The sequence below is a fragment of the Oryza sativa genome, chromosome 5, assembly GCF_034140825.1.
Source record: "Oryza sativa Japonica Group chromosome 5, ASM3414082v1".
In the NCBI taxonomy this organism is placed as follows: domain Eukaryota; kingdom Viridiplantae; phylum Streptophyta; class Magnoliopsida; order Poales; family Poaceae; genus Oryza; species Oryza sativa.
Window position 1 is genome coordinate 20536615 of NC_089039.1, and position 25886 is coordinate 20562500.

At 42.6% G+C, this 25886-nt stretch overlaps 4 protein-coding genes across 6 annotated transcripts; all 4 read left to right on the forward strand.

Moving 5' to 3' along the window:
* Positions 1 to 225: 225 nt before the first annotated feature.
* On the forward strand, positions 226 to 4792 carry LOC4338806 (protease Do-like 10, mitochondrial). Of its 3 annotated transcripts, none has more exons than XR_001546134.3 (8): positions 226 to 781; positions 1243 to 1488; positions 2347 to 2542; positions 2623 to 2882; positions 3040 to 3167; positions 3665 to 3756; positions 3886 to 3936; positions 4067 to 4737. XR_001546134.3 is itself a non-coding variant. In NM_001420510.1 (8 exons), exons 1-8 carry the CDS (start codon positions 289 to 291, stop codon positions 4331 to 4333), a joined length of 1845 nt encoding a protein of 614 aa, NP_001407439.1. In that variant the 5' UTR covers positions 226 to 288; the 3' UTR covers positions 4334 to 4792. The 3 variants fall into 3 exon arrangements, 2 of the variants coding, with proteins under 2 accessions (NP_001407439.1, XP_015640073.1); NM_001420510.1 differs by having other exon boundaries at positions 3553 to 3756; positions 4067 to 4792; XM_015784587.3 differs by lacking the exon at positions 4067 to 4737 and having other exon boundaries at positions 3886 to 3939.
* Positions 4793 to 5203: 411 nt separating this feature from the next.
* On the forward strand, positions 5204 to 7178 carry LOC4338807 (thioredoxin-like fold domain-containing protein MRL7L homolog, chloroplastic). The gene is made up of 4 exons (NM_001420511.1): positions 5204 to 6113; positions 6316 to 6397; positions 6497 to 6608; positions 6708 to 7178. The coding sequence occupies exons 1-4, from the start codon at positions 5440 to 5442 to the stop codon at positions 6827 to 6829; spliced, it is 990 nt and encodes a 329-aa protein (NP_001407440.1). The 5' UTR covers positions 5204 to 5439; the 3' UTR covers positions 6830 to 7178.
* Positions 7179 to 9593: 2415 nt separating this feature from the next.
* On the forward strand, positions 9594 to 12936 carry LOC4338808 (RPA-interacting protein A). Its single transcript, NM_001420512.1, has 6 exons — positions 9594 to 9830; positions 10215 to 10307; positions 11225 to 11438; positions 11662 to 11738; positions 12173 to 12283; positions 12389 to 12936. Exons 1-6 carry the CDS (start codon positions 9765 to 9767, stop codon positions 12548 to 12550), a joined length of 723 nt encoding a protein of 240 aa, NP_001407441.1. The 5' UTR covers positions 9594 to 9764; the 3' UTR covers positions 12551 to 12936.
* Positions 12937 to 22355: 9419 nt separating this feature from the next.
* On the forward strand, positions 22356 to 23147 carry LOC9268643 (uncharacterized). The gene has a single exon (XM_015782544.3). It carries the CDS (start codon positions 22431 to 22433, stop codon positions 22767 to 22769), a length of 339 nt encoding a protein of 112 aa, XP_015638030.1. The 5' UTR covers positions 22356 to 22430; the 3' UTR covers positions 22770 to 23147.
* The last annotated feature ends 2739 nt before the right edge of the window (positions 23148 to 25886 follow it).

Genomic DNA, 25886 nt, shown 5'->3' on the forward strand with positions numbered 1-25886 from the left:
GGGTCGCCCACGGGTGGATTTTCTCTCCTGTCCCCGCACCTGGCCAAGACTGGCCCCGACCCCGAAGCCCCGCGGGGCAAATTGCCATCCATAGTCCTAGACTCCTAGATGGAAGACTCGACAAAAAAAAAATTGATGGGGTAAATGGGCTGGACTTCGAGCGCAAAAAAAAAAGTTTGGGCTGAACCCAACTAAAACCCCCACGGATCGGAATCCCCAAACCCTGACCGCCTCCTGCCCCGCGCCGCGCCGCGCCGCTTCTTCCGGCGAGGCCGCCCCGCCACCACCATGCTCGCCTCCGTCCGCTCTCTCCGCCGCCTCTCCTCCTCCTCCTCGTCCTCGTCCTTGTCCCCCGCCTCGCTACGCCGCCTCCTCCTCCTCCTCCACCGCCCGCCGCCTCCGCCCCCGCCCCCTCGGCCTCCTCTCCCGCCCTTCCAAACCCTAGCCCGAGGCATCCTGCCGCGCATCGCGGCGCGGCCTGTGCCCCGCCGCTTCTCCACCGCGTCCTGCTCCTCCACGCTCTTCCGCGTGGGGGAATGCGGCGCCCCCGGCGCCACCGCCATACCCGAGGCGGAGCGAGGCGAGGAGGAGGAGCGTGAGGGGGAGGATGGAGGCGAGGCCGACGCGGCGGTGGAGGTGGCGGCGGGGAGGCATGACACGGACGCGTACGCGGCGGTGGAGCTGGCGCTGGACTCGGTGGTGAAGGTTTTCACGGTGTCCAGTAGCCCCAACTACTTCCTGCCGTGGCAGAACAAGGCGCAGCGCGAGAGCATGGGCTCAGGTAAGCTTAGCAAATCTCAAGCAGTCAGCAGCGAGAGTCCTGAGTAGCGTGTTTCGATCTCTGTTGCTGCGGTAGATGCGTAGGTATGGCGGGCAAGCGATTGCCATTTCTATTGCATGGATCGGTGGAGTGTTACCTTGATGCTGATTGGGCTTATTTTGACCTTTTATCGATGATCAATAACGGGGTAGTTTGCTGGTTTCAACTGACAAAGACAGTGCGCCCAATTTATGTATTTCTGCTAGTGTGTACTTACTAATTAGTATGATGAAATGTGCTTCTTGGTTTATGGTAGTCACATGGAGTGCCCTACTATGTTTCATGAACTTTTGAAATGACCTTGCTGTGGGATAAGCCGAACAAATCAGTCATTTGTGGGTTGCTAACTGAGAAAACCTTCTGAAGTTATGCTTGTTTTTTTGGACTTTTGGTTCATCTGCTAATGCATGTCTGTGTTGTAGGATTTGTAATTCCGGGGAGGAGAATCATCACAAATGCTCATGTTATAGCGGATCATACCTTTGTTCTCGTGAGGAAGCATGGGTCGCCTACTAAGTACAAGGCAGAAGTCCAGGCTGTTGGCCATGAGTGCGACTTGGCTCTTCTGAAAGTTGATAGTGAGGAGTTTTGGGATGGAATGAACAGTTTGGAGCTTGGAGACATTCCCTTCTTGCAGGAAGCAGTTGCTGTGGTTGGCTACCCGCAAGGTATCAATTTTGAAACTAACAGTCCTATATCATTTGCAGTATTATGTGCTTAGATGTTAAACTTGATAGTTTTATGATTTCATCCACTGAACGCATTGAAGTCTATGCAAATGCCATACCCTAACCATCTAGTTTGTATCGGCGTACTGTTCTGTTGTAAATGAATGACAATGATCTAATTGATCACTGAAAGGTCAGTTAGACAAATATGCTAATGAAATTTTACACAATTTTGAAAGAAAGTAAAATTTACCCTATGTTTGTAACCCACTTTTAACATTTGTATAGATAATTTATCATGCCATTAGATTCATCATTTTACCCTTTGTTTGTAATCCACTTTTAACATTAACATTCATATACTCCCTCCATTTCACAATGTAAGACTTTCTAGCATTGTCTACATTCATATAGATGTTAATGTGGGCAATATATTTGTCTAGATTCATTAATATCTATACGAATGCGGGCAATGCTAGAAAGTCTTAAATTGTGAAATGGAGGAAGTAGATAATTTATTATGCTGTTAGACTCATCATTATGAGATTATTTTTTTTTGTATCCCCAACAATTTTTATGTGGTAGATATTCCTCCTAGCTTCACCTTATACCACATGAACAGCAAGGTACTACACACTTCTCTGTTGAGTGATACCATGATGATCTATCTATGCATGCATGTTTACACAGTTAATTCAGATAGATTAAAATTTTCTCGTGCAGCTTTTCTGCCTCTGATGCTATTGCTAGCATGAATAGCTTTATAGGGCCTTCTCAGTTCTTACTGTAACTATTCTTGTTAGAAAGAAAATCATAAAAATGTGAACAAATTTATGTTTCTGGCTTTCCATTGCTCAGGGGGGGACAACATTTCTGTCACCAAGGGTGTGGTCTCTAGAGTTGAGCCAACACAATATGCACATGGTGCTACTCAGCTCATGGCCATACAAATAGATGCGGCTATCAACCCAGGAAACAGCGGAGGGCCTGCAATTATGGGCGACAAAGTTGCTGGAGTTGCTTTTCAAAATTTATCAGGGGCAGAAAACATTGGGTAGGTCCCTGAAATAACTTTCTAGTCATGCACCAATTGAACCCCTTGCTTTAGCTAGAAATGTAATCCTCCTCTTTCAGGTATATTATACCGGTGCCTGTAATTAAACGTTTCATCTCTGGAGTGGAAGAGAGCGGTAAATATTCTGGTTTTTGTACCCTTGGAATATCTTGCCAGGCCACAGAGAATATTCAATTAAGAGAGTGCTTTGGGATGAAGCCTGATTTGACTGGAGTGTTAGTGAGTAGAATAAATCCTCTATCTGATGCTCACAGAGTTCTTAAGAAAGATGACATTCTTCTTGAGTTTGACGGTGTGCCTATAGCAAATGATGGCACAGGTGGGCTTCACACGACTGTGTACTTTTACATATTTTGGTTTCATGTTCCTGTATTATTTTACCTGGTAGATCATAGCACATAACTATCCTTGGACAAAATATTTGGTATGCCTTGAGTACATTTTTTTTTTCACACCAGCTTTTTTAATGCCTGCAGTCCCATTTCGAAATAGGGAGAGAATCACCTTCGATCATCTGGTGTCCATGAAGAAGCCTGGGGAAATGGCGGTTCTCAAAGTTCTAAGAGATGGCAAAGAGCATGAATTGAATGTCACTGTTAGACCTGTGAGTACTTGCAATGTTGCTTATAGAAGTTATACATTTTGATTAACCAGAGTGTTTTTTCTTTCTGCTGCTGGTTACTAATATGATTCAAATGCTACTCTCTTTTATCCTTGCACCTAGTTTTGCTAGTTTTAGGCATGGGTAATGGACTCAACCTTCTCCAAACTTATAATAGTCATTATATAGAGATTTATGTGCAGAACTGCAGATGTATCAGATATCTCAATGATCTCTGTAGGCTAACAAATTGGACCCAAGTATTTTGTACACATGCTTCCACGCCTATGCTTTGCATTCATCATTTCACTTTGCACTTACTTGACCTGTTCAAGTGCTTTTTGGATACGTACACTGGAAATGATCTTATATATAATTTATTGTGCAGTTGCAACCTTTAGTCCCTGTACATCAATTTGATAAACTACCCAGCTACTACATCTTTGCTGGTTTTGTTTTCATCCCACTGACCCAGCCTTATCTCCATGAATTTGGAGAAGACTGGTACAACAATTCGCCACGCCGACTGTGTGAACGGGCACTGAGAGAGCTTCCAAAAAAAGCTGCTGAACAACTAGTTATCCTATCTCAGGTACTACTTCGCCATCCTTCTCTATTCTAGTACATTTCAAATTAGCTGCTTCAGGATCTTATGAGTATTGCAGGAAACATTCTGCTGAACTTTTCAGTATATGTGTTCTCACCGATTATTTTGTCTTAGGTTCTCATGGATGATATTAATGTTGGTTATGAAAGGCTCGCTGAACTACAGGTACCGTTGCTGTACAGAAATCCTTAGTTTTCACTACCCAAGAACAGAAATTCTTCAGCATTCTACATTTCTACACATATGTAGTGTCCAGTAGGACATGCACTGATGAAGCTGCATAATATATGATCAGGTAAAAAAGGTGAACGGTGTGGAAGTAGAAAATCTGAAGCATCTGTGCAGCCTTGTGGAAAGCTGCACTGAAGAAAACCTGAGATTTGATCTGGACGATGAGCGGGTGATCGTCCTGAAATATCAGAACGCAAAGCTCGCCACGTCCCGGATCTTAAAACGGCACAGGATACCGTCGGCCATATCTGCTGACCTCGTCGACGAACAGGCGACTGACGACGGTGAGGAGGCGACTAATGGTGAGATCGAGGCATCATGCACTAGCTAACATTGTTTTGCATACTTAGCTAGGCAATTACCTGCGGAAGAATAGATAGATATTAGCACGGTTCAATTTCCAGAGACAGACGCAGTGAGGCGAGGACTGCCCGGAGCACTGCGCTGGTTGCAGCGGCTCCTGTTCGGCCGTCTCAGTTTTGACGTGAGGGGTGGGTGCTCCGGTTTCCCTCAGCAAATAAGAAGTGAAGAACCCAAGTTCTTCAGCCTCATGATATGTTGTAACACAAATTATCTTCCCCATTTCTTCCCAATATTTCTCATTCTTTCACCAAAAGTGCCGTGGCACAGTCACCTCATATTGAACTCAGATTATATATATCATCACGAAACAGAGCATATGAAACAGGAGTTACAAAGTTTACAGCTCGATGAAAATCCACAATAAGTTTCTTATGTACTTTCTTGGTAAATTATCACCCTTGCTGTTAATCCCTCCATTTCATATTATAAGTATTATAAAGTCGTTCTATTTTTTCTTAGTCGAACTTATTTATGTTTCACCAAATTTATAGAAAAATTGGCAATATCTATAACACCAAATTGGTTAAACCAAATGTAATACTGAATGTATTTTAATAATATGTTTGTTTTGTGTAGAAAATATTGCTACATTATTTTATAAGCTTGATCAAATTTAGAAAGGTTTGATGAAGAGAAAAGTTAAAGCTGAAATGTTCTTTAACAGAAGTATATGCGTGGAGCCCATATGTGTATTTGGGCCACAATGGGCCTTGCGGGCCAAATACTTGGCTCGGCCCATGAGCACCTACCTAATGGGCCACGATGGGCCTTTAGCTAGCAGAGTAGATTTAACTCTTTATTTTTCCTCTAAAAAAAGAGTAAATATCTACGCACGAGTAGATTAGGCTCTCCGCCTGCCGCGCCGCGAGCTCCCAGAGAATCACCGGCGCATTCCGCTGCGATTCTTGCTGCAGCAGCGGCCGCGGCGGCGGCGGCCACCTCGTGAAGGCTTGAAGCCCACCGGGGAAGGGGAGGGAGGGAGCCCACCGGGGAAGGGGAGGGAGGGAGAGAGGGAGAGAGAGAGAGAGAGAGAGAGGGAGAGAGAGAGAGAGGCTGCGGGCTTCTCGCGGCGGGATGGCGCTGCAAAGCTGCTGCTCCTCCTCCGCCTCCGTGCCCGCGACCTGTTCGGCGCTTTGCCTCGCGGAAGCGACGCGCGCCGCGAGCCTCTTCGTGCGCCCGCGCGCCGCCGCGAGGAGGCTCGTGCTCGCCCGATGCGCGCGGGGGCGGGAGGGCGGCGAGTCCAAGGCGGTGCAGCTGGTGCTCGGCGGCCGCGCGCGCGACGACGGGTCCGAGTCCGAGTCCAGCGACGACGAGGACGACGACGAGCCGATGCAGATGACGGACGAGCAGAGGAGGACGCTGCGGAGGAAGATACGGGAGATGATGGACCGGGTGCCCGAGACGGCGGAGATCACGGACCCGGCGGAGAGGAAGGCCAAGATGCTGGAGCTGCTGACCAAGTACCAGCTCGTGGTGGAGGAGGAGGACCCGAACTGGCCGGAGGACGATGAGGACGGCCATGGGTTCAGCCTCGGCCAGTTCTTCGACAAGATCACCATCAAGGCCGAGAAGAAGAATGATGATGATGAGGAGGACGATGCTAAGGGGAATCAGAGTGACAAGGAGATAGTTTGGGAGGACGACAACTACATCAAGCCAATCAGGGATGTCAAGACCATGGACTGGGATGACACCGTCTTCACGGACTTCGGTCCTTTGATTGTGCTTGTTCATAACCGATACAAAAGGTATAATTCATTGCTCCTACTTGAGTACTCCTGCTGTTAAGCTAAACTTGTGGATATATGCTGTATACCATATTCCCATGATATCTAGGAACTCCATAATAGTTCTATTTTGAGCATCCTTTTGGTTGAAGAATATCTTGTAAAGTTTAATAAATTTGTCGTCAAATATTAGTTAAGCAAATCACGAATGTTTCCTTTGTAGACCGCAGGACAATGAAAATGCAAGGGATCAACTAGTTAAGGCAATTGAGATGTTTTGGGAATACAATCTGCCTTCACCCAGGGTACTATTTCGATGAACTTTCTTTTACCATTTATAAACCTCATAACAGTTGCCTTGTCGCTTCTGAGAGCACTGTTGACTGTTTTCGTATCATCTTCAGTGCGTGGCTGTAGATGCCTGTGCAGAACCTGACCTTGTGAAGGCCCTGAATGTTTCTGGTTTCCCAGAGGTCCTCTTCACTAATGCAGGGAAGATAGTTCACCGTGACAAAGGTATTTGTATGAGCATAGGAGCATAATGCTATGTTGTTTTAAACCCTCAGTTGACCAATTGCCTCATGAGGTTTTCTCAATTTTGTTCTCCCTTGTTAGTCGTCCGATCGGCTGAGGAATGGACAAGAATGATGGCATTCTTCTACTATAAAGCAGCAAGGCCGCCTTGCTTGAGCGAGGCAGATGGTCAGGGTCAAGAAAAGGTCCCCCTGATGTCATAAGAACAGTGTGTAGGCGTAGCTTGTAGTTGTATTTTACATCAGTGTGCATTGTTAGAAACTTAGAGTTTAAATCAGTTCACATTTCTTAGCTTTTTAAATGTCGTAACACAGGCATCTATTAGCATCTACTAGTGAATTGCCATCTTTATCTGTTAATGGCATAGAATAGATATATCCAAACTGCAACAAGATTATGTTCATGTGCTGTAGGATTATGGTTTATGAGATCTATGTTCCAATGTGCAACAACATGTCGACCTAGATGTTTTGTGACTTTGGTCGTGTATATCCACTCGTGGATATGGAGGCCGGATTCTTATCCATTATCCAAAAAAAAGGTGTTTTGTGCTTACATTGCTTGACAGTTTGAGAAAATCAGAGAAGTGGGAAACTCTGTTCATGGTGCGGACAGACTTAGCAATGCATCTGAAAGAGATCCTGATGATAATCGGCAATTTTGGTGCAACATTTGGAAGGCGAGAGTTCTGCAGAAAGTTTGTGTTTTTGCTCGGAAATTGGCTAATGATGGTTTGTCCACAAATGTGAATAAATCAATAAATGGAAGAGGAAGCTAGAAGTGCTGAAGACGTGTGATGTATTTGTTGTCTTGTTGCTGTCTGGCTGCTGAGTTTGTTCATTTCGTGCCATGTTCTTGATCGCATGCTTATCAATTGGGGAAAGGGCCTGTTTGGTTGGTGCCCTGAGTCCCATGCCTGAAAATTTTGCACGCCTGGGAGGCATAGAAGAAGTAGATGAAAATTGCTTGGTCAGGCTGCTGGGACTACACTTGTTTGGTTGGCACCCTTGCCTGAGAGGAAGAACAAAGTTGGACTGTATATAATTACTGCTAAATTATGTGTTCAAGGTGAAAATCAAATCAGATAACAATAGCTGCGAACGCGTCGGATCACAATAGCATCGCCTTCCATATAGATTCATCTACCAAACAGCCTTCTACGTGCAAATTATATGCATCGCTGCATTCATCAAGATGGAAAAAAAGAGAAAGAAATCCACAAATCCACGCCATCAAGAAGGGGAGAAAAAGAGTCCCCAAATCCACGCCGCATCCATCAACGAAAGGAAAAAAGAAAGAACAGGAGGAAGGAAATCTCAAATCCATGCCACATCCATCAAAGAAAGCAAGATACGGCGGCTTCTTCCCTCTTCACACAACGGCAAGATCCAGCAAAGGGGCAGAGCTCCTTCATGAGGACAATCAGATCTAGTGAAGCAGCAGAGACGACGGGATTCGAAGTGGCTTCTCACGACGATGGGAGCGGCACTCTGGCAGGCGGCGGCAGGAGCTTCGCGCGACGGCAACGGCTGCAGGCTGCGACGGCTTTGTGTAGAGTCTGACACGACGGTGGCTGTGGCAGCGTCGTGCAGCCTAATAACGAGAGGATTACAGTTCTAATCCTCTAACCTAATAACGAGAGTCTTCCTCTAGACCTCTACCCAACGGAACCTGATAAACTACGAAATCCTTACTGGAAATGAGATCAGTGAAAATTATGCTACTTTTATGTGAGTTGAATTACTGCTGTTACAAATATTCCGGAACAGATAACCAAATCATTGCGGACATGTGGAAACTCTGAGTTCTCGTCACTTTAAAGGTAGAAGCAAATTATCCTGCACATTTTCCTTAATCCAACTCTTGGATTCCTCATCTATTGATGGATATCATGTAGAGCTTCTTGATAAGTCTAATATCAAGGACGTGGCGAATGCTAATATAATAATATATTGTTGGATATCTCCGCAAATGAATTTTAAAAGAATCAGCCATTTAAAATTTAATTTCGGAGTTGGTTTTAGAGTATTTTTCAACTTAGTTTCTTTCTCAGCATTAACTACACATAAGTTTTAGCCGTAACTTATTTTTTATCGCTAATAAACCATTACGGCTTATAATTAGTTCTTGAGCAACCAATGGTGCTAGAAAAAGAACCGTTCGATACTATATGCTTCTTAAGTACTCCTAATAAATATTGGATGTTTTCCAACACATGTTTTTTAATTAACAAAATTATTGGTGACAGAGACCGAATATATAAATCATTCTAAAAAGTGCTCCTTCCGCTCTCGATAATCGACACTATTGAGCGCTTACCATGGGCATTTCGCGTATGATTATGGTTCTTTTTGCACAGCTCTAGATTCACTATGTTTTGTGTTTTGGACCTGAGCATTCCTAACTTCACAAATACATGAATATTACATTAACTTGGATGAATAAAATCCTAAACCGCTAAAATTTAAGTTATAACTTTAAATTTAGCGTGAAGCTGAGATCTTGCAAAACACCAAACATAACATATATTGGCAGTATAATTTCTTTTTAGAAAAATACACAAACGGATAAAAAGTTTAAACTCGAATAGCATCTATATCAATTATTTGAAAATTGGAACAAAATAGTAACCTCCGTTCTAAAATAAATTCATTTTTCACTCATTCCACACATACCAATAAAAAAAAGATTATAATACCTCAATATCAAATCCCAGTGTTAGTAATCTTTACTTTATCTACTCATAATACATGATAAATAGAACTATCTAAAAATAAACTTACGATGGGACGAAGAAAAGTACTCGTAAAAGGAGCATTTAACTATTTTATACTTTTAAGATTTTGCATTTAAAAAGTTGACACTTGGTTGACATGTGAGCCCTAGTATATCTATGACATTTCATATTGGTTCAGGGATAAATCATTAAATGCCAAACAAAAGTAACTCAAAGAAAATAGAAAGGGAAAAATAAATCCTCCTACCACCTTCCTGACGAAGGCAACGCCCGCACGAGTCGCTCACCGCGCGCGAACCTTCCTCGGACTCGGGGCGTCTGTCCCCTGCCGCCGGCGATTCGATCGCGCGGGCGGGGCTGTCGCGTCTCGCCGCCGCCGCCGCAGCTAAGCCAGCGCGGCGATGGATTCGTCTCGGCCCAGGAGGGATCCCATCAAGTCCCGCCGCCGTCCCGACTGGAGAGAGGAGGTCTTTCTTTCGTTCCTTCCCCCCTCCCGAACCCCCCATCTCCGCCGTCGCCGTAGCTTAGCGTTAACGTAGCGTAGCGCGGTTCTAGGTCGACATGCCCCTGCGCGGGCGAGCGCTAGAGGGCGGGCGTGAATGTTAGCGCTGTTGGATTGTCCGTCGACGTGCGCGCAATGTGTTCGGTCGATTGCCTGAGCGAGCTGGTGCCCCCCTAGAGTTGAGCTACCAAAATTTATCTTCTGCTATTTTGTTGCTAATATTCACCATGCTAGGAGTAGGATTTATGGGGACATTGCAGTGTTCGGATGAGTTCTCTGTTGATTGTTGTGTTTCCTTTTTACTCGATTTGTCTGTAACTTGTGCTTACTCCCATTTTGCTGCACACAGCTTAGGAGCAATTGTCTGAAAAGAATTAAAGAGGAGAGAGTCCAGTTTCTTTGGAAGAAAAGGATCGATGGGCCACTTCCTGCTAGTGACATGGTATCGAAATTTATTACTCTTTTCGTCAACCTTTTGTACAGTTTCATACCGTCTATGCACCAATATATAGTAAATAATGGCTACATTCTCTACTGTTTGTTGATGGAAGTTCTCACTGTAGTTTAATGCTTTTAAAGGACAAACACCAGATAAATCAGTCCTTCTGTCTGATACTAGTCCTGAATAATTACAGTATGTTTCTTCTTGCAGCTGGCAAGTGAATCATGTACTTTAATGTTACCTATCATTGCTCTCGTAATCTTTCTTATCAATCCGAGGAGAGATACCAACGGCCTCATCTTTTCGCTTATGCTTATGCTTATCAATCAAAATTTGAATTTTCAACCTTAAATTTGAAGCCGATTTTGAGTTTTTTTTCATCGAAGTTTATTTTTCAGCCTTTGCTTTTAGATCACTAAGGACACGTATATAAAATTTTTATTCACAAATTACTTTTCGTTTGCAAATACGCCGTTTGGCTTATTCCGCAGATAAGCCAAATGATGGGGCTGCAAGTTAATTGGTTCTAATTTGACATTCAGGCTTAACAGCACTTCATTGCTATGGAAATGAAAATGTAAAGGATTCAAAATTTATTATTGATCAACTACTGGTTGCATACAAAACTAATGATTGAATAACCAAAATGAATTGAAAAATAATTATTGGTTCTGGACTTCTCGTTCTATGTGTTCCCATCATCTCTGTAGACTTTACAGATCGTGTTGAAAAATAGGTACCATTAAGATGACCATTATTATGGAACTGGATACATTATCACTATCCTTAGTCGAAAAACGTGGTTCATTAATAGGTTATACCATGAGTACTCTGCAGTCTTCATGCTAACATGATTTGTAGTTGAATATATTTATGTATTTTGTGCATCTGATTTATCTACTTATGTCGACTGACAGATAAAAGTCGAATCTGCAGTCAGGGATATTATCTCTGATGAATTACAGAAACTCAAACAGCATGGAGATGGAAAAGCGGAGGAAGAAGCTGATATGATATGGGAATATCAAGGACCACAGACAGCTAAACCTGTTGAGACTGAAAGTGAAGATATATTACTTGAAATGGAAAGACTTCTTTATGAAGATATGAGAGATGAAGCCATTCAGATAGGTACATTTTCAAAATGTTTTTTTATTGCTACAGTGCTCAAGAACTGTTCTTGCAATCTGCTTTGTTCATGTTTTCTCTGGAGTTTTTACAAATTTATATCTAATTCCTTACAACTCAATAGATAATATTCTCTGATTCATCTCACATGGATGCTCAAAATTTCATTTTATCTTGTAGATGAAAATAAATTGGTTTGGTTAAAAACATTTCCTATTTATTGTAGAAGTGGAGGCCCTCGATGAGGAAGATGAATACTTAGCTCAGGCTTTTCTTGAACATATGCAGTTAACTGATAAGGAGGTATGCATTCATTGAGCATTTAGTTCAACAGTTCGCTGGTCTGTAAGTTTTTCAATTATATAATTTGATGCTGTATATTTCTCTGACATAATTACTCTCTGTGCTTGACTTTGTCTTAGCTCAAGCCATTACTTCTTCTTTGAAGTGCATGCTAGAGCTACATTTCCTATATGATCTGTACCTATTTGTGTAATTTTATAATTGAAAATGCAAATGGTTTAGTGTTGATGGTAGGATCTGACAAGAAACACCTCAATTAGTGTTTCCATGGAGGAACAGAAAAATTTCCCAGTCAAAACATGGTATTAGAATAGGTTGGGTTCTGTTGTTTGGTCGCAAATGCAGCACTGCTGGCGATGTCAATCATATGTATTATTATTCTTTCCTATTGTCTTTCCCCCCTTCCATTTTGAAATAATTGTGCTATATATCAGGCAAATGCTAAGCTCTGGTGCCCAGTTTGCAAACAAGGGGAACTACGAGAAACACATAATCTCGTATATTGTACCATGTGTAAGCTACGCCTAGACCTTGGAGAAGATAAGGTAGTTCCTGTTGGCAACTTTGTATGTCTTCCTGATACATTGAGATGGTTTTACTTTTTCATAACATTATTGTACCAAATTTTACAACTTTAACTGTTCGATCAGATTAACCTGGAATTCTTGCGAGAAAGATTGGCTAATGTGCATATGGATCACTTGGATAGAGGATGCAAATCAGCACCCAAGTTCTGTTTGCAGACTATGTTTGAGTTGACTGCGCTCTACATACAATGCGAAGAATGTAACACTTTTGATGTCGTGATATAAATAGCTACAATGCTGATGAAGACCATATTACGGAGAGAAGGGAGGATGTCCATACTTTCAGAAGTTCTTTCTCCCCGTTTACTGTTAGATCAACGGCGAACTTATCCTTGGAAGAGGATGTACATCAACTAGGTAGGGCTCTGTCCACTTTTTGCGTTGAGGTGATCAAACTGTGACTCTTCCATGTATCTCTTTTTTGTTTGATGTCTTTCTTCACGTAAAGGTAGAGTGCAGTGTAATTAACCAGATGAGCTTGGTCAATATTTTGTTGCCAACTTACATGAAAGTCAGTGAACTCGCTGAACCGATATGGATATGGGCTAGATTATCCGTATCCTATGATGCTGTGAGTTCAATATGGTTTTATGGATTTTCTTATTCCTTTGAAGCTGATAATTTGGAGGTTTTGCAGTTCTTTTAGAAGATACCACACCGAATCATCTTCCATACATCAGTTAAAGAATGGTGAATGACATGGTCAGGAAAGCGTAAGTTAGTCATAATAATCTTGTTGATGCCAACTAAACCAATTTCAAATTTGGCACAATACCTCAAGCATGGAGTTGCCTCTAAAGTAATTAAGAGCTAGTGCACATGTTGCTGATAGCTTGATACTGTTCCTTATATAATTGACGCATCAATGTAATGGGCTAATCTGGCAAGGACTTTTTCTTTTGATATATCTTGAAAGCCACATCTTAACTACCACCACTTGGAGTCAACTCTTCTATCTATAGTCGTTTTCTTTTTCAATTTTGGTGCAATTAGCAACAGTACAATATGATAAAGCTGAATGAGCTCGGCCGGGGACGTATTATGCAATACACAAGTTTGTTTGAGTGTATGTTGTGCGTGCAAAGCAAGCAACAGATTTGATCCATGACAAATCGTTTCAAATGCAAACAATAATATTTCGGACTTAATAAAGTATACTTCAGTTAAGGAGAAGAAGAGTAATTAATTGACTCTGTATTTGGGTTAGGTAGGCAATGCCAATGTGCAATCCCTCCCTCCAAACAAGGGAGAGATCGACACGACCAAGTCATCCACAACTCCATAGCATGTCCTGGATAAACTTATCCATTTACTTTTGTTTTTTCCCTTGAAAGGATCAACTAACCTTTTGATTACAGTAAAAGACATTTTTAAGAGCTGTATTTAGGTCACGTTTGCTGATGATAGAAGGAGGAATGGGCAAAAGTGAAGGAGAAAAAAAACAATCTTTTCCTTGGAAGAAGAAGCATTCGTTGGGACATATAGTATTGTAAGTAGTTAGGTTGTTTACCGGAAATTACAACCCTTTCCCCAAAACCGCCCTGTAAACCCAGCACTGCTGTTTTTTCCTCTAAATAAATTCCGGCAGATCTTCTGCCGTCGTTCTCCTAAAAAAAGGTTGTTTACCGGCAACTCCATGTTCTAACTTATTTTCTTTTGTAACAACTACTCCACTATTAACTGTCATGGCTTCATGAAGAAGAAAAACAATGGAATGGCGCCTAAAGGAAAAATTGGAGAAAAATGGGCCGAAATCCAAGAAAAAATTAGGACGTGGGAGTTAAATACTGTATAAAACATTTGGATATGCATGTAGATGAACTTTGCAATAGAATTTAGGTATCCGAAATCTTATAGTGGAAATGGGTTATTTGTTCCCAATTAGCCATCTTTGCAACTTTTATCCCCGGAGTTGTTTTTTCGATGCTGATTTTACTTTCACTCAGTTTCAATATACCGACATCATTCAAATTAATCTGGGTAAAGAGCAAGAAGCAGCCAGCATGACAAATGAAATATGAGCTTGATCATACATAGCAACACTTTTGAAATGTCCAAAAAAAAAAAGTTTCCCCACAAAATAATCTGAGAAATAGCTGCTAGGTTGACATCACTCACCACTTGCAATAGAGTGAAGTACTGGGTGAGCATAAGCATACTGTGTGCTTGGTTCAAATGCAGAATTTATATTCCAAAGCGATTTTAAAATTTGAAGCTTAATCTTTTAAGAATAATTGTAGGTAAATTTTACATGTCTACTTATTGATCATGAAGAGAGATGGGTCACAAAAGTAACGACAAAAAACTCCTAAATTTGATCCCAAAATAAGATTCCGAAGTTTAAAATAGGCGTCAAGCTATAATCCGAAGCTAAACCAAGCTTCAAATTACAGATTTCCTGTCTTGATCAATGTAATAAAAACTGCAGCCCACTCAGAAGCTGGCAAAGGCCAAGGTGTTAGAGACCCACTCAACAATATAATTTCAGAAATAGCAGTGCCAAATCCAACACAAGGAACAACCAAGTCTGTTACAATAGTGGAGTGGTTTTGAGGTGGAAGATGGAAGGATACAAGGGCTAGAAGGTTCTAGTAGCTTATAGACTAGTAGAGAAGAAGGGAAATAGAGGAGAGATCGACAAAGAGGCCAGCCAGCCTCTAGGTCGCTGCCGCCGCTGTTCGCCGCCTTGGCCAAATGAATCTGTTCGATCAATCTCCTGTAAGCTGCTGCTGCTCATATATTTTTCAGCTTGGGCTTGCTTGGGCTTCTTGGCGATGGGCTGACCAACCCGTGGTGTAGCCAGCGGCCCATGTGCTGCCCACCCGAGCCCCTGACAATCCCCTCTTCTTGAAATTTGGCTTGTCCCCAAGCCGATGAAGAAAACCTCCTGGATCCCATGGTACCTGTAGCTCTTGTATTTCCTTGGAATTGCTCACCTGTAGCTTGATAACTTGCTCTGTATTTGTCTGTGTTGTATTGAATGTCTCACATTGCAGCAATTGTTCTTTCTTGATATCACCTAGTAACAAGTGGCGTATTGGGCATCCCTCTTTTATGACCTCCAATAATTTAACAGACCAATAATCCCTGTTTGCAATTGATGTATATATCATCTCTGAATCTGTCCCGGTATCAATGGAAAACCTTGCTGCAGCACTACCATCACTAGGATTGTTCTCACAGAAATCAAAAATGGAATCATAACCACATGTCTTGACCTTCCTGTTCTGATTCTCATCAGCACCTCTAGCAATAATCCCAGAAATCCTTCTGACCCCAAAATGTATCCCCGCTGGACAGTTAAACAACTGACCATTGTATAATATGTTTGTTGGGTTCTGTAGCCAGCTCTCAACATGATTAAGTGTCATGCGCATGGACTTACAAATTTTGTAAGTTCTTCCCTTAGCTATATCATTTAACCCTTCTTGAGCCTCCAACCAACAAGCTCCATATATATTTTGAGTAGAAGATGGAACTGACAGAAATGTTGTTGTCATTATAGCAGCAGGAATGATCAAGTAGTTGCAGCTTACTGTACTTAGGCCATATAACATTCCCTTTGTAACTTTTTCCTCACCACCCACATAGTGGAACTGTTCTAAGTTAAATATTGCCACCAATGTATCCTTATGAGCTCGATCAGATTTTTCATGATTTAAATCTCCTTTAGGTGCACAATATAGTGCAACAGAAGGTGTTTGGTCTCTTATGCAATTTGCACTGCAAAAATCATATCCCATCAAATGTGCAAAAACTGGTGCAGGCCATGGGACTTGCTCAATCCACATCACGCCTCCGCTATATTGACTTGGTTGTGGGTCAGGCCACGGTTTCAGCTCTACTTCCGTCAATCATGTGTTTACCAGCAGCCATAGTATTATGGTTCCAATTTGAGTTGGTGGTGGCCATGGTGGCATGAAATAAAATATTATCCCTAGGGCACATACCACTCCTTCCATCTTCTAACCACTCCACCTGAGCAAGGAGGTGGCCATGGGTTTCTCTTGGGATGACTCATCAACAGCTTCTTGTAGCCCTTGGAGCATTTGGTCGAACACCTGTTGAGCGCCACCCATTTTAGGCAGAAATTGGAGTTTAGCTTTTGTGCCATGACTAGTGTGGCCTTTCCCGAGGATGCTATTCCTTCTGGCGCGCCAAGCAATAGTGAGTACGCAACCCCAGCCTAGACAGTACCGGTGTTGACGTTGGGGCCCAACATCAAATGGCTTGGGTGCATCACCTTGGGAAGGTGAGTGGTGTCAGTGCAGGTTGCTTTCTCGTCAACCATCAACTCCATGGACTGACTTGATATCGGAACGACCTTGAACACACCCATCCTACTTTGGAACGCAATCACACCTCTATCAGTGACACCGTTGACATCGGAGCCGAACAACAAACACTTGGTGTGCGTCTCCTTGGAACAAACACGGGGGTCAATGATGGTGGTGCCGGTTGCGCCATCGGTGGCTACCAACTCCTTGGAGTCCACGGCAGTGTTGGAACATGTAACCACCACAGCCACGGTGAAATCAGGCTCGACGTCGAGGCTTGAGCATTTTGTCAAACACATGATAGGCGTCAACTCGGGAAGGTCCTTGCTAATGATGAAGGGCATGCGATCCTTCCCCTCACCATCCCCAACCTCCAGGATGATCGTCGGAGTAGCCCCCTCGTCGTCGTAGATGGATCTCGCTGTTGTGCTCGGTCTGCTGCCATTGGGGCACTCCATCGAACAGGTGGTGGGCGTCACCTTGGACTGCTAATCCTCAACCAAAAACTGAAGGTCTTCAGCTTTCTTTTGTTCTTGGGGCATCCACGAGTCTATTGCTGCCTTGAGAGATAGGAAATCTGCTCTCCTTCTTTGGTCTGCCTCCTCCCGCCTTCGCTCGCACTCCTCGAGCATCCTCAAAAGCATGTCAAACTTGTCCTCACTTCCGATGGCAGCTTGCTTAATGAGCTTGGTGGGGATTGACTCTGATACCAAATTATTAGAGACCCACTCAACAATATAATTTCAGAAATAGCAGTGCCAAATCCAACACAGGGAACAACCAAGTCTGTTACAATAGTGGAGTGGTTTTGAGGTGGAAGATGGAAGGATACAAGGGCTAGAAGGTTCTAGTAGCTTCTAGACTAGTAGAGAAGAAGGGAGATAGAGGAGAGATCGACAAAGAGGCCAGCCAGCCTCTAGGTCGCCGCCGCCGCTGTTCGCCGCCTTGGCCAAATGAATCTGTTCGATCGATATTCTGTAAGCTGCTGCTGCTCATATATTTTTCAGCTTGGGCTTGCTTGGACTTCTTGGCGATGGGCTGACCAACCTGTGGTGCAGCCAGCGGCCCATGTGCAGCCCACCCGAGTCCCTGACACAAGGGCCGTCTCTATTCTTCATATAAGAGACAATTTTATCTATATTTTTCCATCTGCTGAAGATCCAGGCAGAACAAATTAAATCACCAGGTGCCAGGACCAGATAATGATGCTGCTAATAAGGCTGAAATTAGCAATCGAATCATCGCGCTGTGGCTGCTAATTTGCACTGGTCTCAGTCAAGATGCCATCAGGGACAGGCTGTCCTACAGATTGGAGATTTGGAGTATGTGCAGTGCAGAAATCAGTCTACCTCAGTTCAGTGTCTGCAAAAGAACAAGATTTCTAGAGAATTTTCGGTCTGATCTGAATTGACTTGGCAAGCAACACGACACAGGTCCGAGCCCTACACGATTCTTCCTTCCAGGAAGCTGTCCAAGCATGTTGATGGAAGCAGGAAAAAAACTATTCCTTTCCCTTTTGAAAATGGTGACTCAGGAGACGGGAGTTCTGCCAATCAATTACTCGCTTCATTCCAAAATATAACAAATTTTAGTTCTTGGTATAGATACTAAGAAGAGAGGTAAAAGGATGTATTTTTCTCCTCAGGGTGAGTGAATTGTAGACCTAGACTAATTGGGGCTATAACTATAATGGAGCTAAGGAATAGTATGGCCCTGTTTAGTTCCCACACAAAAAATTTACACCCTATCAAATCGAACGTTTGAACACCTAGATGAAGTATTATATATAGGCTAATAACTAATTGCACAGATTGCGACTAATTTGCGGAACAAATCTTTTAAGCCTAATTGCTCCATGATTTGACAATGTGGCGCTACAGTAAACATTTGCTAATGACGGATTAATTAGGCTTAATAAATTCGTCTGATTGATTATGTAATTAGTTTTTTATTAGTGCCCGAACACCCTATGCGACACCCTATATAATACCCGATGTGACACGCCAAAACTTTACACCCTTGGATAACACCCTCTATATGTGTAGTTTAGTGGTAAACAACTTTTAGTACTACTTATATTCAAAACAGTATTTATATTTTTGAAACAGAGAGAATACTTATGCATCATGAAGACAGAATTATGCAACGGAAGTGACGACAACCCTTGAAATTAAATAAAACTAGCAAAATGCTTATGCTTTGCTATGGATATAATAAAATAAATTATAATATGTAATAGACAAAAAAATATTAAATATGTTAGTATCACTTGTTTGCATGTTTTAATATATTTTATTCACTTGTTTTAACCAAATATTTAGACTATTCTATAATATCAGAAAATATCAAGGATCAATTTGTAAAAACTATAAACAATGGTGAGGTAGCAGTGTCATTTCCATCACCAAACTTTTAGAGTATAGAAAAGCAGCTACCAATTATCGAAGCATAATGAATTATAATCAGAAGCATAGTCATAAACTGAACCAGGCACTGAAGCTACCACACATATCAAAGAAAACAAAAGAAAAGAAACAAATTAAGTCCTGAAAGAAGAAAAAGGATGTTAGAAAAATATAGCAAGCCTTGAAGCTGTCATGCCAAATGCTGTACCGGCAGTACTGTTGTCGCTGTTCTTCAGAGAAGAGAATTTTATTCATTTCCATCGGCTGAGGAACTGAACATCCATGCGAAATATTAGGTCCCGTTCAAAATAACAACTACATCTGTTTTAAAATATATGTATTTTTAGACTCTGATATAGTTTTCGAGATACTATTTTCACCAACAATATTTATTAAAAAATATTCTATATAAATGGAGTAGCATATTACGATTTGTTTGTTCTCGATTTTTTTTCTATTAATAGTCAAAATTAAAAATATTTGACTTACCACTGTTTTAAAAATGTTTATATTTTTGAACGGATGAAGTAATTAGTAAGGAACAAAATTGAACATATGATAATTATTCAAGGAATAAACAAATGTTGATGATATTTTTTTAAAGAAATCGGTGCCATTTAAAAGGTTGGGAAACACATGTTCACGATAATTGAAAAGGACGAGAACTTTGATATGGTAATCCCCACTGGGTTCCAAGGCCACACATGGCACATCATGGTTGCTCCAGTTGCAGCTAAACCCAATCAAATCAGTCCCTGTTCATGCCAATTTGTTCTGCTACTCCGATTCTCTCAGTCAATTTGCCAGCAGGGTCGTCGTTAATTAGTCGTCAGCCTCCTGCCTACCCCATATCTTCCTTCCCTCGGTACGTTGCATCCAGCGTATGCCGGTCTGCCAAAACAACAAGCTTAAAGTTAATTATAGTTGTTAATGGCGCTCTGCAGAAACTTCCATTCATCATAGTAGCATCCGATCCGGATCCTCTGCAGTGATGGAGAGACTGCAGAGGGAGCTACAGTGCAGTGTATTAGGGTATGCTGTTTATTGTTGGATCCACATCCATCGATCCAAAACAAAGTACTAAAGTAAATACGAACAGTAAGCATTCAAACAGTAAGGGCCCTTTAAATTGGAGGGAAAACATGAAATTTTGGAGGATTTTAATCCTATAGGAAAATTTCCATTGATGTCTTTTGAAAAAAAAGATTGAATCCTATCCAATCCTTTGAAATTCCTATGGAATAGACAATCCTATAAAGATTTTGGAGGAAATTTAGCAAGAGCTTCAACTTCTTGGTAACTTTCCTTTGAATCTATCTCTCTCATCCAATTCCTATGTTTTTCCTGCGGTTCAATCAAACAGTTATTCCTGTGTTTTTCCTGCGTTTTGTAATCTTCTGTTTTACACTTATATTCCTATCAAAATCCTATATTTTTCCTACTCCTACGTTTTTTTTCAATCATGTGATTCAAAGGGGGCCCTAAAAGAACTATGTTTGTACAGTAATTTGCTACAGTATTTGGGCACTGTTTGCTGTATTGATTCACTGTAACATACTCAGAATTGTAGTTATTTAAACTTCCAAACAACAAGCTTAAAGTTAATTACAGTTATTAATGGCGCTCTGCAGAAACTTCCATGCATTATAGTAGTATCGGATTGACATATATTCTGTGTATTTGTGTAAGGTGTATTTGTGCATTCTTCTACTCCTACTACGTTGCTTCTCCCACGCATCATTCTTTTCTTCAAGTAGCTGATGAAGCATGTTGATTCTTGGTACGAAGTATAAAATTGTATGGATTTTGTTTTTTTTTAAGAAAAAACTCTATGGCATTTGTCTTTGATACCATATTTGGTGAAAAAGGGAGATGTTGACGTCGATATATATGGTCTCCAAGATATAATTTTAATTACTTTTTTTGTTACAACATATCTAAAAACCTAATAAAACTGTAATATTACAAAACTACACTCCGTTGCAAATCTACACAAATTTGACTTGACACATATCCAAAACATGTTTTCTTCAATGGATGATAATAGCACAATAGATGTGGATGCTGGATACCAATATTTCGGCTGTGTTTTGTTCACACTAAAATTGAAAATTTGGTTGAAATTGGAACGATGTGACGGAAAAATTGAAAGTTTGTATGTGTAGGAAAGTTTTGATGTGATAGAAAAGTTGTAAGTTTAAAGAATAACTTTGGAACTAGACACGGCGTTCATTACACTACACGTCTATACGCGTAGGCAGCAATATGGTAAATTAATTAAAAGCTGAGGGGAGAAAGAAAAGGTAGAACATAATTAAATAAGATCAGGTGCGCTACTACATTACAAGCTGCTACGGCAAGCAATGGTACCGATATTGTTATTACATGAGGCGTCAGCAACAATTAATTATTTTCTTTTTTTCCTCTTTGAATAAATCTCCAGATATTATCATATCCTTTACTGCTAGAGGAAGTCGTCCAACTAATCACATCCCAGGCTCGGACCAAATCTCAACTCCTGCTAATTAAGAAAACCACAGCTATCAATTCAATCAAATCACTCCAAGCAAGCAGTCTGCATCAGACAAGATCCAAATTAGGGCAGCATCAGCAAGCTTAGAAGAAGTAAGGCGTCACACGCAAGCAAAAGCCCCAGTCAAAAGGATTTCTATTATTCTATAATCTATACTACATGAAAAATACCATTAATAATTGAATTGGGGAATAATTAAAATCATCTATCTAACCAAATTTTTTAAAGAATCTATTTATATGTATATGCAAAAATTTCACCTCGGCCTTGATTAATTAGTTCAAAAATGAAATGATCAAATAATTTCCAGGTTGTTCAGGTTTTGTTGTTTACCATTTCAGTGAGCTATTAGTTCAAACATGAAATGAACAAATATTTTTCCAGTTATTTAAATTTTGATTTTATTGTCTAGTACCTCTCTTCAACGTATAGCTAAAATTTATCTCCATCTCAGAATATAGAAATTTAGTATTGTCCAGATATATAGTTAGAAGTTGTTATATTTCGAAACGGAGGTAGAGTACGTGCATAACTAGAATTGTGCTTCTTCTGTCTCAAAATATAAGAGATTTTGGTTGAATCGGATATATCCCAGTCTTACGAATTTGGACAGCAAATTCATAGTACTGTAATATTCCACATCCGATCGGAATTCATTTTATTTTGGGACAGTGAGAGTATTCTTTTTCGCCGTAGATATTACTACCGTTTCAATAAGCGTGCCAATTGCAATTTACAAATGGATGAAGGACCTTGGTATAAAAATGGCGCACACACCCAACCTCTCCAACTAGCAAAGCCGCCAACACCAAGTCACCAACGCCAACGCCAAGGCCCATTTCCCACCAACCCAACCCCTCCTCATCTCGCATCGCAAGCCGCCGCCGCGGATGGAAGGCCTCATCCCGCTTCTCTACAAGGCCATCAAGGATCGCCGGGGCGGCCGCCCCGACGGCGGCGCCGCCGCCGGCGTGGACCTCTACGACCCGGAGCAGCGCCGGCTGTGGCTGGAGCAGGAGGTGCGGTCCCCGCTCCACCCATCGGCCGCGGCGGCGGGGGGCCAGCACCAGCAGCAGCAGCAGCCGCACCGGCGGAACCTGTCGCTGGAGGAGCTGGCCGGCGAGGTGGGGCTCTCCCCTGGCCGGCGGCTGCCGCGGGTAGCGCTCCCCAAGGCCCGCAGCGTCCGCGTCTTCTCCTGCATCGGCGCCGGCGCCGGAGTGGCCGCGTGAGTTTGCGTTCCACTTCCAATCATGTCAAATCGCGGCGAAACCTGTGAATACATACACCTGACCTGGTGGCCGCCATGATCATCAGTTCATCGCTGGAGCTGGAGATTGTGGCGAAGATTGATTAGTTGAACCGGTTCGGATTTCGTGTTTTTAATTAGTTCTCTCTCCCTCTTTTTTTTTCTTTGTTTGGATCTGGTAGAAATGATTCGTATGTGGTGGTGTTAGTAGTAGTGATTGATGAGTAGTAAGGTGTTTCTACTGTAATTACTTGTTGTTGTTATACACGGCAGATTTTGAACTTTGTTCTGCCTCTCGCTTTGATCTCTGGTAAGCTGTAAGCCCGTCAACGTTTTTAAGATATGTAGCAAGATTCATGAAGTACAATGGTTTTGAAAGGGATTAATTTTGCACCGATAAGGTGCTTTGATGCGCTATGCTAATCATGACACAATTAGGAAGATCATAATTGATTTTCCTCTCTCATACTTTCGGAGGTTTGATGATTTTTGCCGAATTTTCAAAGCCTGGTTTCAAGTATTTGAGGCTGCGAGCAAGTGTTTCTCCGGTGATAGGTGGCAGCCCGCAGCCCGTAGCCCAGCCCATGTTTCCTCTCTAAAATGGAAAGAAGCGGCCCACACAAGTTCGCCCAGATGGGCCTCCCTCCGGCCTTGACAATCCAACAAGTTGGGCCAAGTTGCAAGCCCATCATAAAAAAATGGGCTGTTGGTGCACCGGGCCGAATCGACGGGAGCAAAGTAACTGGCCGGTGGTGGGGACCACCCCCACCGACGGCTCGGGAGGACGGCCAGTTCAAGTGGGCCCCACCGAAGCAGCAACGCCGGGCACGAGTAACGCAAGTACTGTACTACTACCATCCAGGCTTGATGTCTCTGGCACTCTTGGCTCTGGCTGGTAGCTATTCATGCAAGCAGAGCCCTGAAAAGGGAGATTATTTATATTAATTCCTGCTTAGCTGCAAACAAAACCGTAAAGTCTCTTAAGCATCACTCACAGCTGTAATACTTGTCCCTGTATGCGAGATGTAGTAATCTCATGGATTAAAGGCTCTTTTTTCTTGTCCAAAAGTAAATCCTTTTTCGCCGTCGATCGAGACAAAACCATTCAACTGAATGCATGCCTACAGGCATAGAGGCTGCTGACACACACCATCCGATCTGTCTGGGGGCAAAACTGTACTGTAGGAAATGTGTGTTGTGAGAATTGATCTCCAGAAGCTTCCTCTCATTCCTGTTATGCCCCTGTAGGACTCCTTTTTAAAGGCTAGCAAGGGGGAGGAGAGACATCCTCCATCTCACCCCAACACAACCGCATAACAACACCAGTCCATCATTAGATGTGCAAGTAATTCCCCTTGTTAGCTTGCAGGGGGATAGGTAGGAAGATATAGATGTCCCTCTTGTCACCTCCACCACCGTTGACGATGACACGCGGTGCGTCGCATAGTGGAGGCACCGCCATGGGCATTGGTGGTTCCTATGGGCCGGTGATCGTGGCTCTGGCGATCATCGCTACCCTCACGGTTGCTTCTATTGCCGTTGGTCAGCTTTGCGTGGGACGTGGCACACCCATCAAGCCTGGGCAAGGTATGGGAGCCTTTGTGAAGAAGAGCATAGGAGGGAACAAAGCTGCCTATGATGATGCCCTCCCTGAGAAGAAGAAGGAAGAAGACGTGGAGAACGCCACTGTGGAGGAGGTGGAGAAATCGGAGCCACCAAAGGTGGAAGAGGACGATGACGGGAGTTCTTCTCAAGTGAGCTCCTAGTATGGGAATCGATCTGTTTTTTTTGTTGTTGCTTTTGTGGAGGGGTTTCCAAGACTCTTTCTGTGTGTTCCTTTGATTCCATGGTGTAATTGATATCTTGGGAGGGATTCAATGGAATTGAAGAATAATAAATGATATATTTTGTCTGGTTTGTTGTTGCTATATTTGCACCTACATATTAATTCTTAAGGTTTTCATACTAATCTTGGCTTAAGATTATTCAAGATCTTGTTTTGCTGTAGTTTTTGAACTGCATGATCTATTGCAAAATTAAAATTTTAGGGTTGCTATCTTGACGTATATGTTTCTATCTGATATGTCCATCTAAGACCTAGAAGGTTAAATACGCGCGGGAAGGATGTTTGAATCTCATATCTAGACCCTCGATGTATGTTTGCCGTCCGATTAAGATTGTATGGTTCAATGATCGTGGGAAAGATGTTTAAACCATATATGTGTATACGTTTGATGCATGTGTACCATCTGATTAAGATTGGATGATTGAAAGATTCGCGGGAAATATATTTAAACTCTTATATAGACCATCCACACAAGTTCCACCTTATAAGATTAGATGATTGAATGTTTCCCAAATATATCTTAACCCTAGCCAAACCCTCACATGGCTCCCCCCTGCCACCACCCACACATACACACTCTCCACTCTTTCCCTCCTCCCCATGGACCCTACCCCTCCTCATTTCCCCTTTTCCCGTTCTCTTCTTTCTTCAAATCTAGTTTAGTGTTTCTCTATATCTATAGGAACAACGGTGCCCACGAGGTGGCTGGCTAGTGGCTTGCTCCAAACGGAGCTAGCCAACATCTAGAACAATTATGTCTCAGGATGATTATCTAGCTCACTTTATGTGAAAGCTGGCCAGCAACGAGGCAGGGCTAGCCGGTGATGCTTCAACTAGCCCAGGTCGCGATGCACCACAACCTTCATATGGTTGCCTTCATGTGCATCCTCCCCCTTAGTTAGGGCATCCATTGTCAATGATGAGGACATGCTCTGGGAGCCAACACATGTGAGGTTGGTGGAGGTTTCCTGGTGCGTGCAAGGATGGTAGTGGCAGAGGTTGGTCGATGGTGCCTACTCATGTGGGTGGTCGGCTGGCAAATGGAGCAGGGTGGCCCATGGAGCTACCCAAGTGGAGGGCCGTGGTAACGGAAAAGTGGATAATGGCCAATCTGCGGCATCAAGACAGTGTGGTGGTGCATGGAGGTGGCATAGCAGGCCAGTCCCACTCTTCCCTTCCGCTGGATTTGGTGAGCAGGCATCGACGACAGCAAGATGGCACAGTGGTGGTGTAGTGGGCTAGATCTAACCCTCC

What these genes read in the sequence shown, in the direction of transcription:
- LOC4338807 (NM_001420511.1), top strand. Translation starts at nt 5,440, where the DNA reads ATGGCGCTGCAAAGCTGCTGCTCCTCCTCCGCCTCCGTGCCCGCGACC. An exon ending in GTTCATAACCGATACAAAAG is followed by an intron (nt 6,114 to 6,315) that starts GTATAATTCATT and finishes TTTCCTTTGTAG; the next exon opens with ACCGCAGGACAATGAAAATG. An exon ending in GATAGTTCACCGTGACAAAG is followed by an intron (nt 6,609 to 6,707) that starts GTATTTGTATGA and finishes CTCCCTTGTTAG; the next exon opens with TCGTCCGATCGGCTGAGGAA.
- LOC4338808 (NM_001420512.1), top strand. Translation starts at nt 9,765, where the DNA reads ATGGATTCGTCTCGGCCCAGGAGGGATCCCATCAAGTCCCGCCGCCGT. An exon ending in GTCCCGACTGGAGAGAGGAG is followed by an intron (nt 9,831 to 10,214) that starts GTCTTTCTTTCG and finishes TGCTGCACACAG; the next exon opens with CTTAGGAGCAATTGTCTGAA. An exon ending in AGATGAAGCCATTCAGATAG is followed by an intron (nt 11,439 to 11,661) that starts GTACATTTTCAA and finishes TATTTATTGTAG; the next exon opens with AAGTGGAGGCCCTCGATGAG.
- LOC4338806 (NM_001420510.1), top strand. Translation starts at nt 289, where the DNA reads ATGCTCGCCTCCGTCCGCTCTCTCCGCCGCCTCTCCTCCTCCTCCTCG. An exon ending in TCAGGGGCAGAAAACATTGG is followed by an intron (nt 2,543 to 2,622) that starts GTAGGTCCCTGA and finishes CTCCTCTTTCAG; the next exon opens with GTATATTATACCGGTGCCTG. An exon ending in TATAGCAAATGATGGCACAG is followed by an intron (nt 2,883 to 3,039) that starts GTGGGCTTCACA and finishes TAATGCCTGCAG; the next exon opens with TCCCATTTCGAAATAGGGAG.
- LOC9268643 (XM_015782544.3), top strand. Translation starts at nt 22,431, where the DNA reads ATGGAAGGCCTCATCCCGCTTCTCTACAAGGCCATCAAGGATCGCCGG.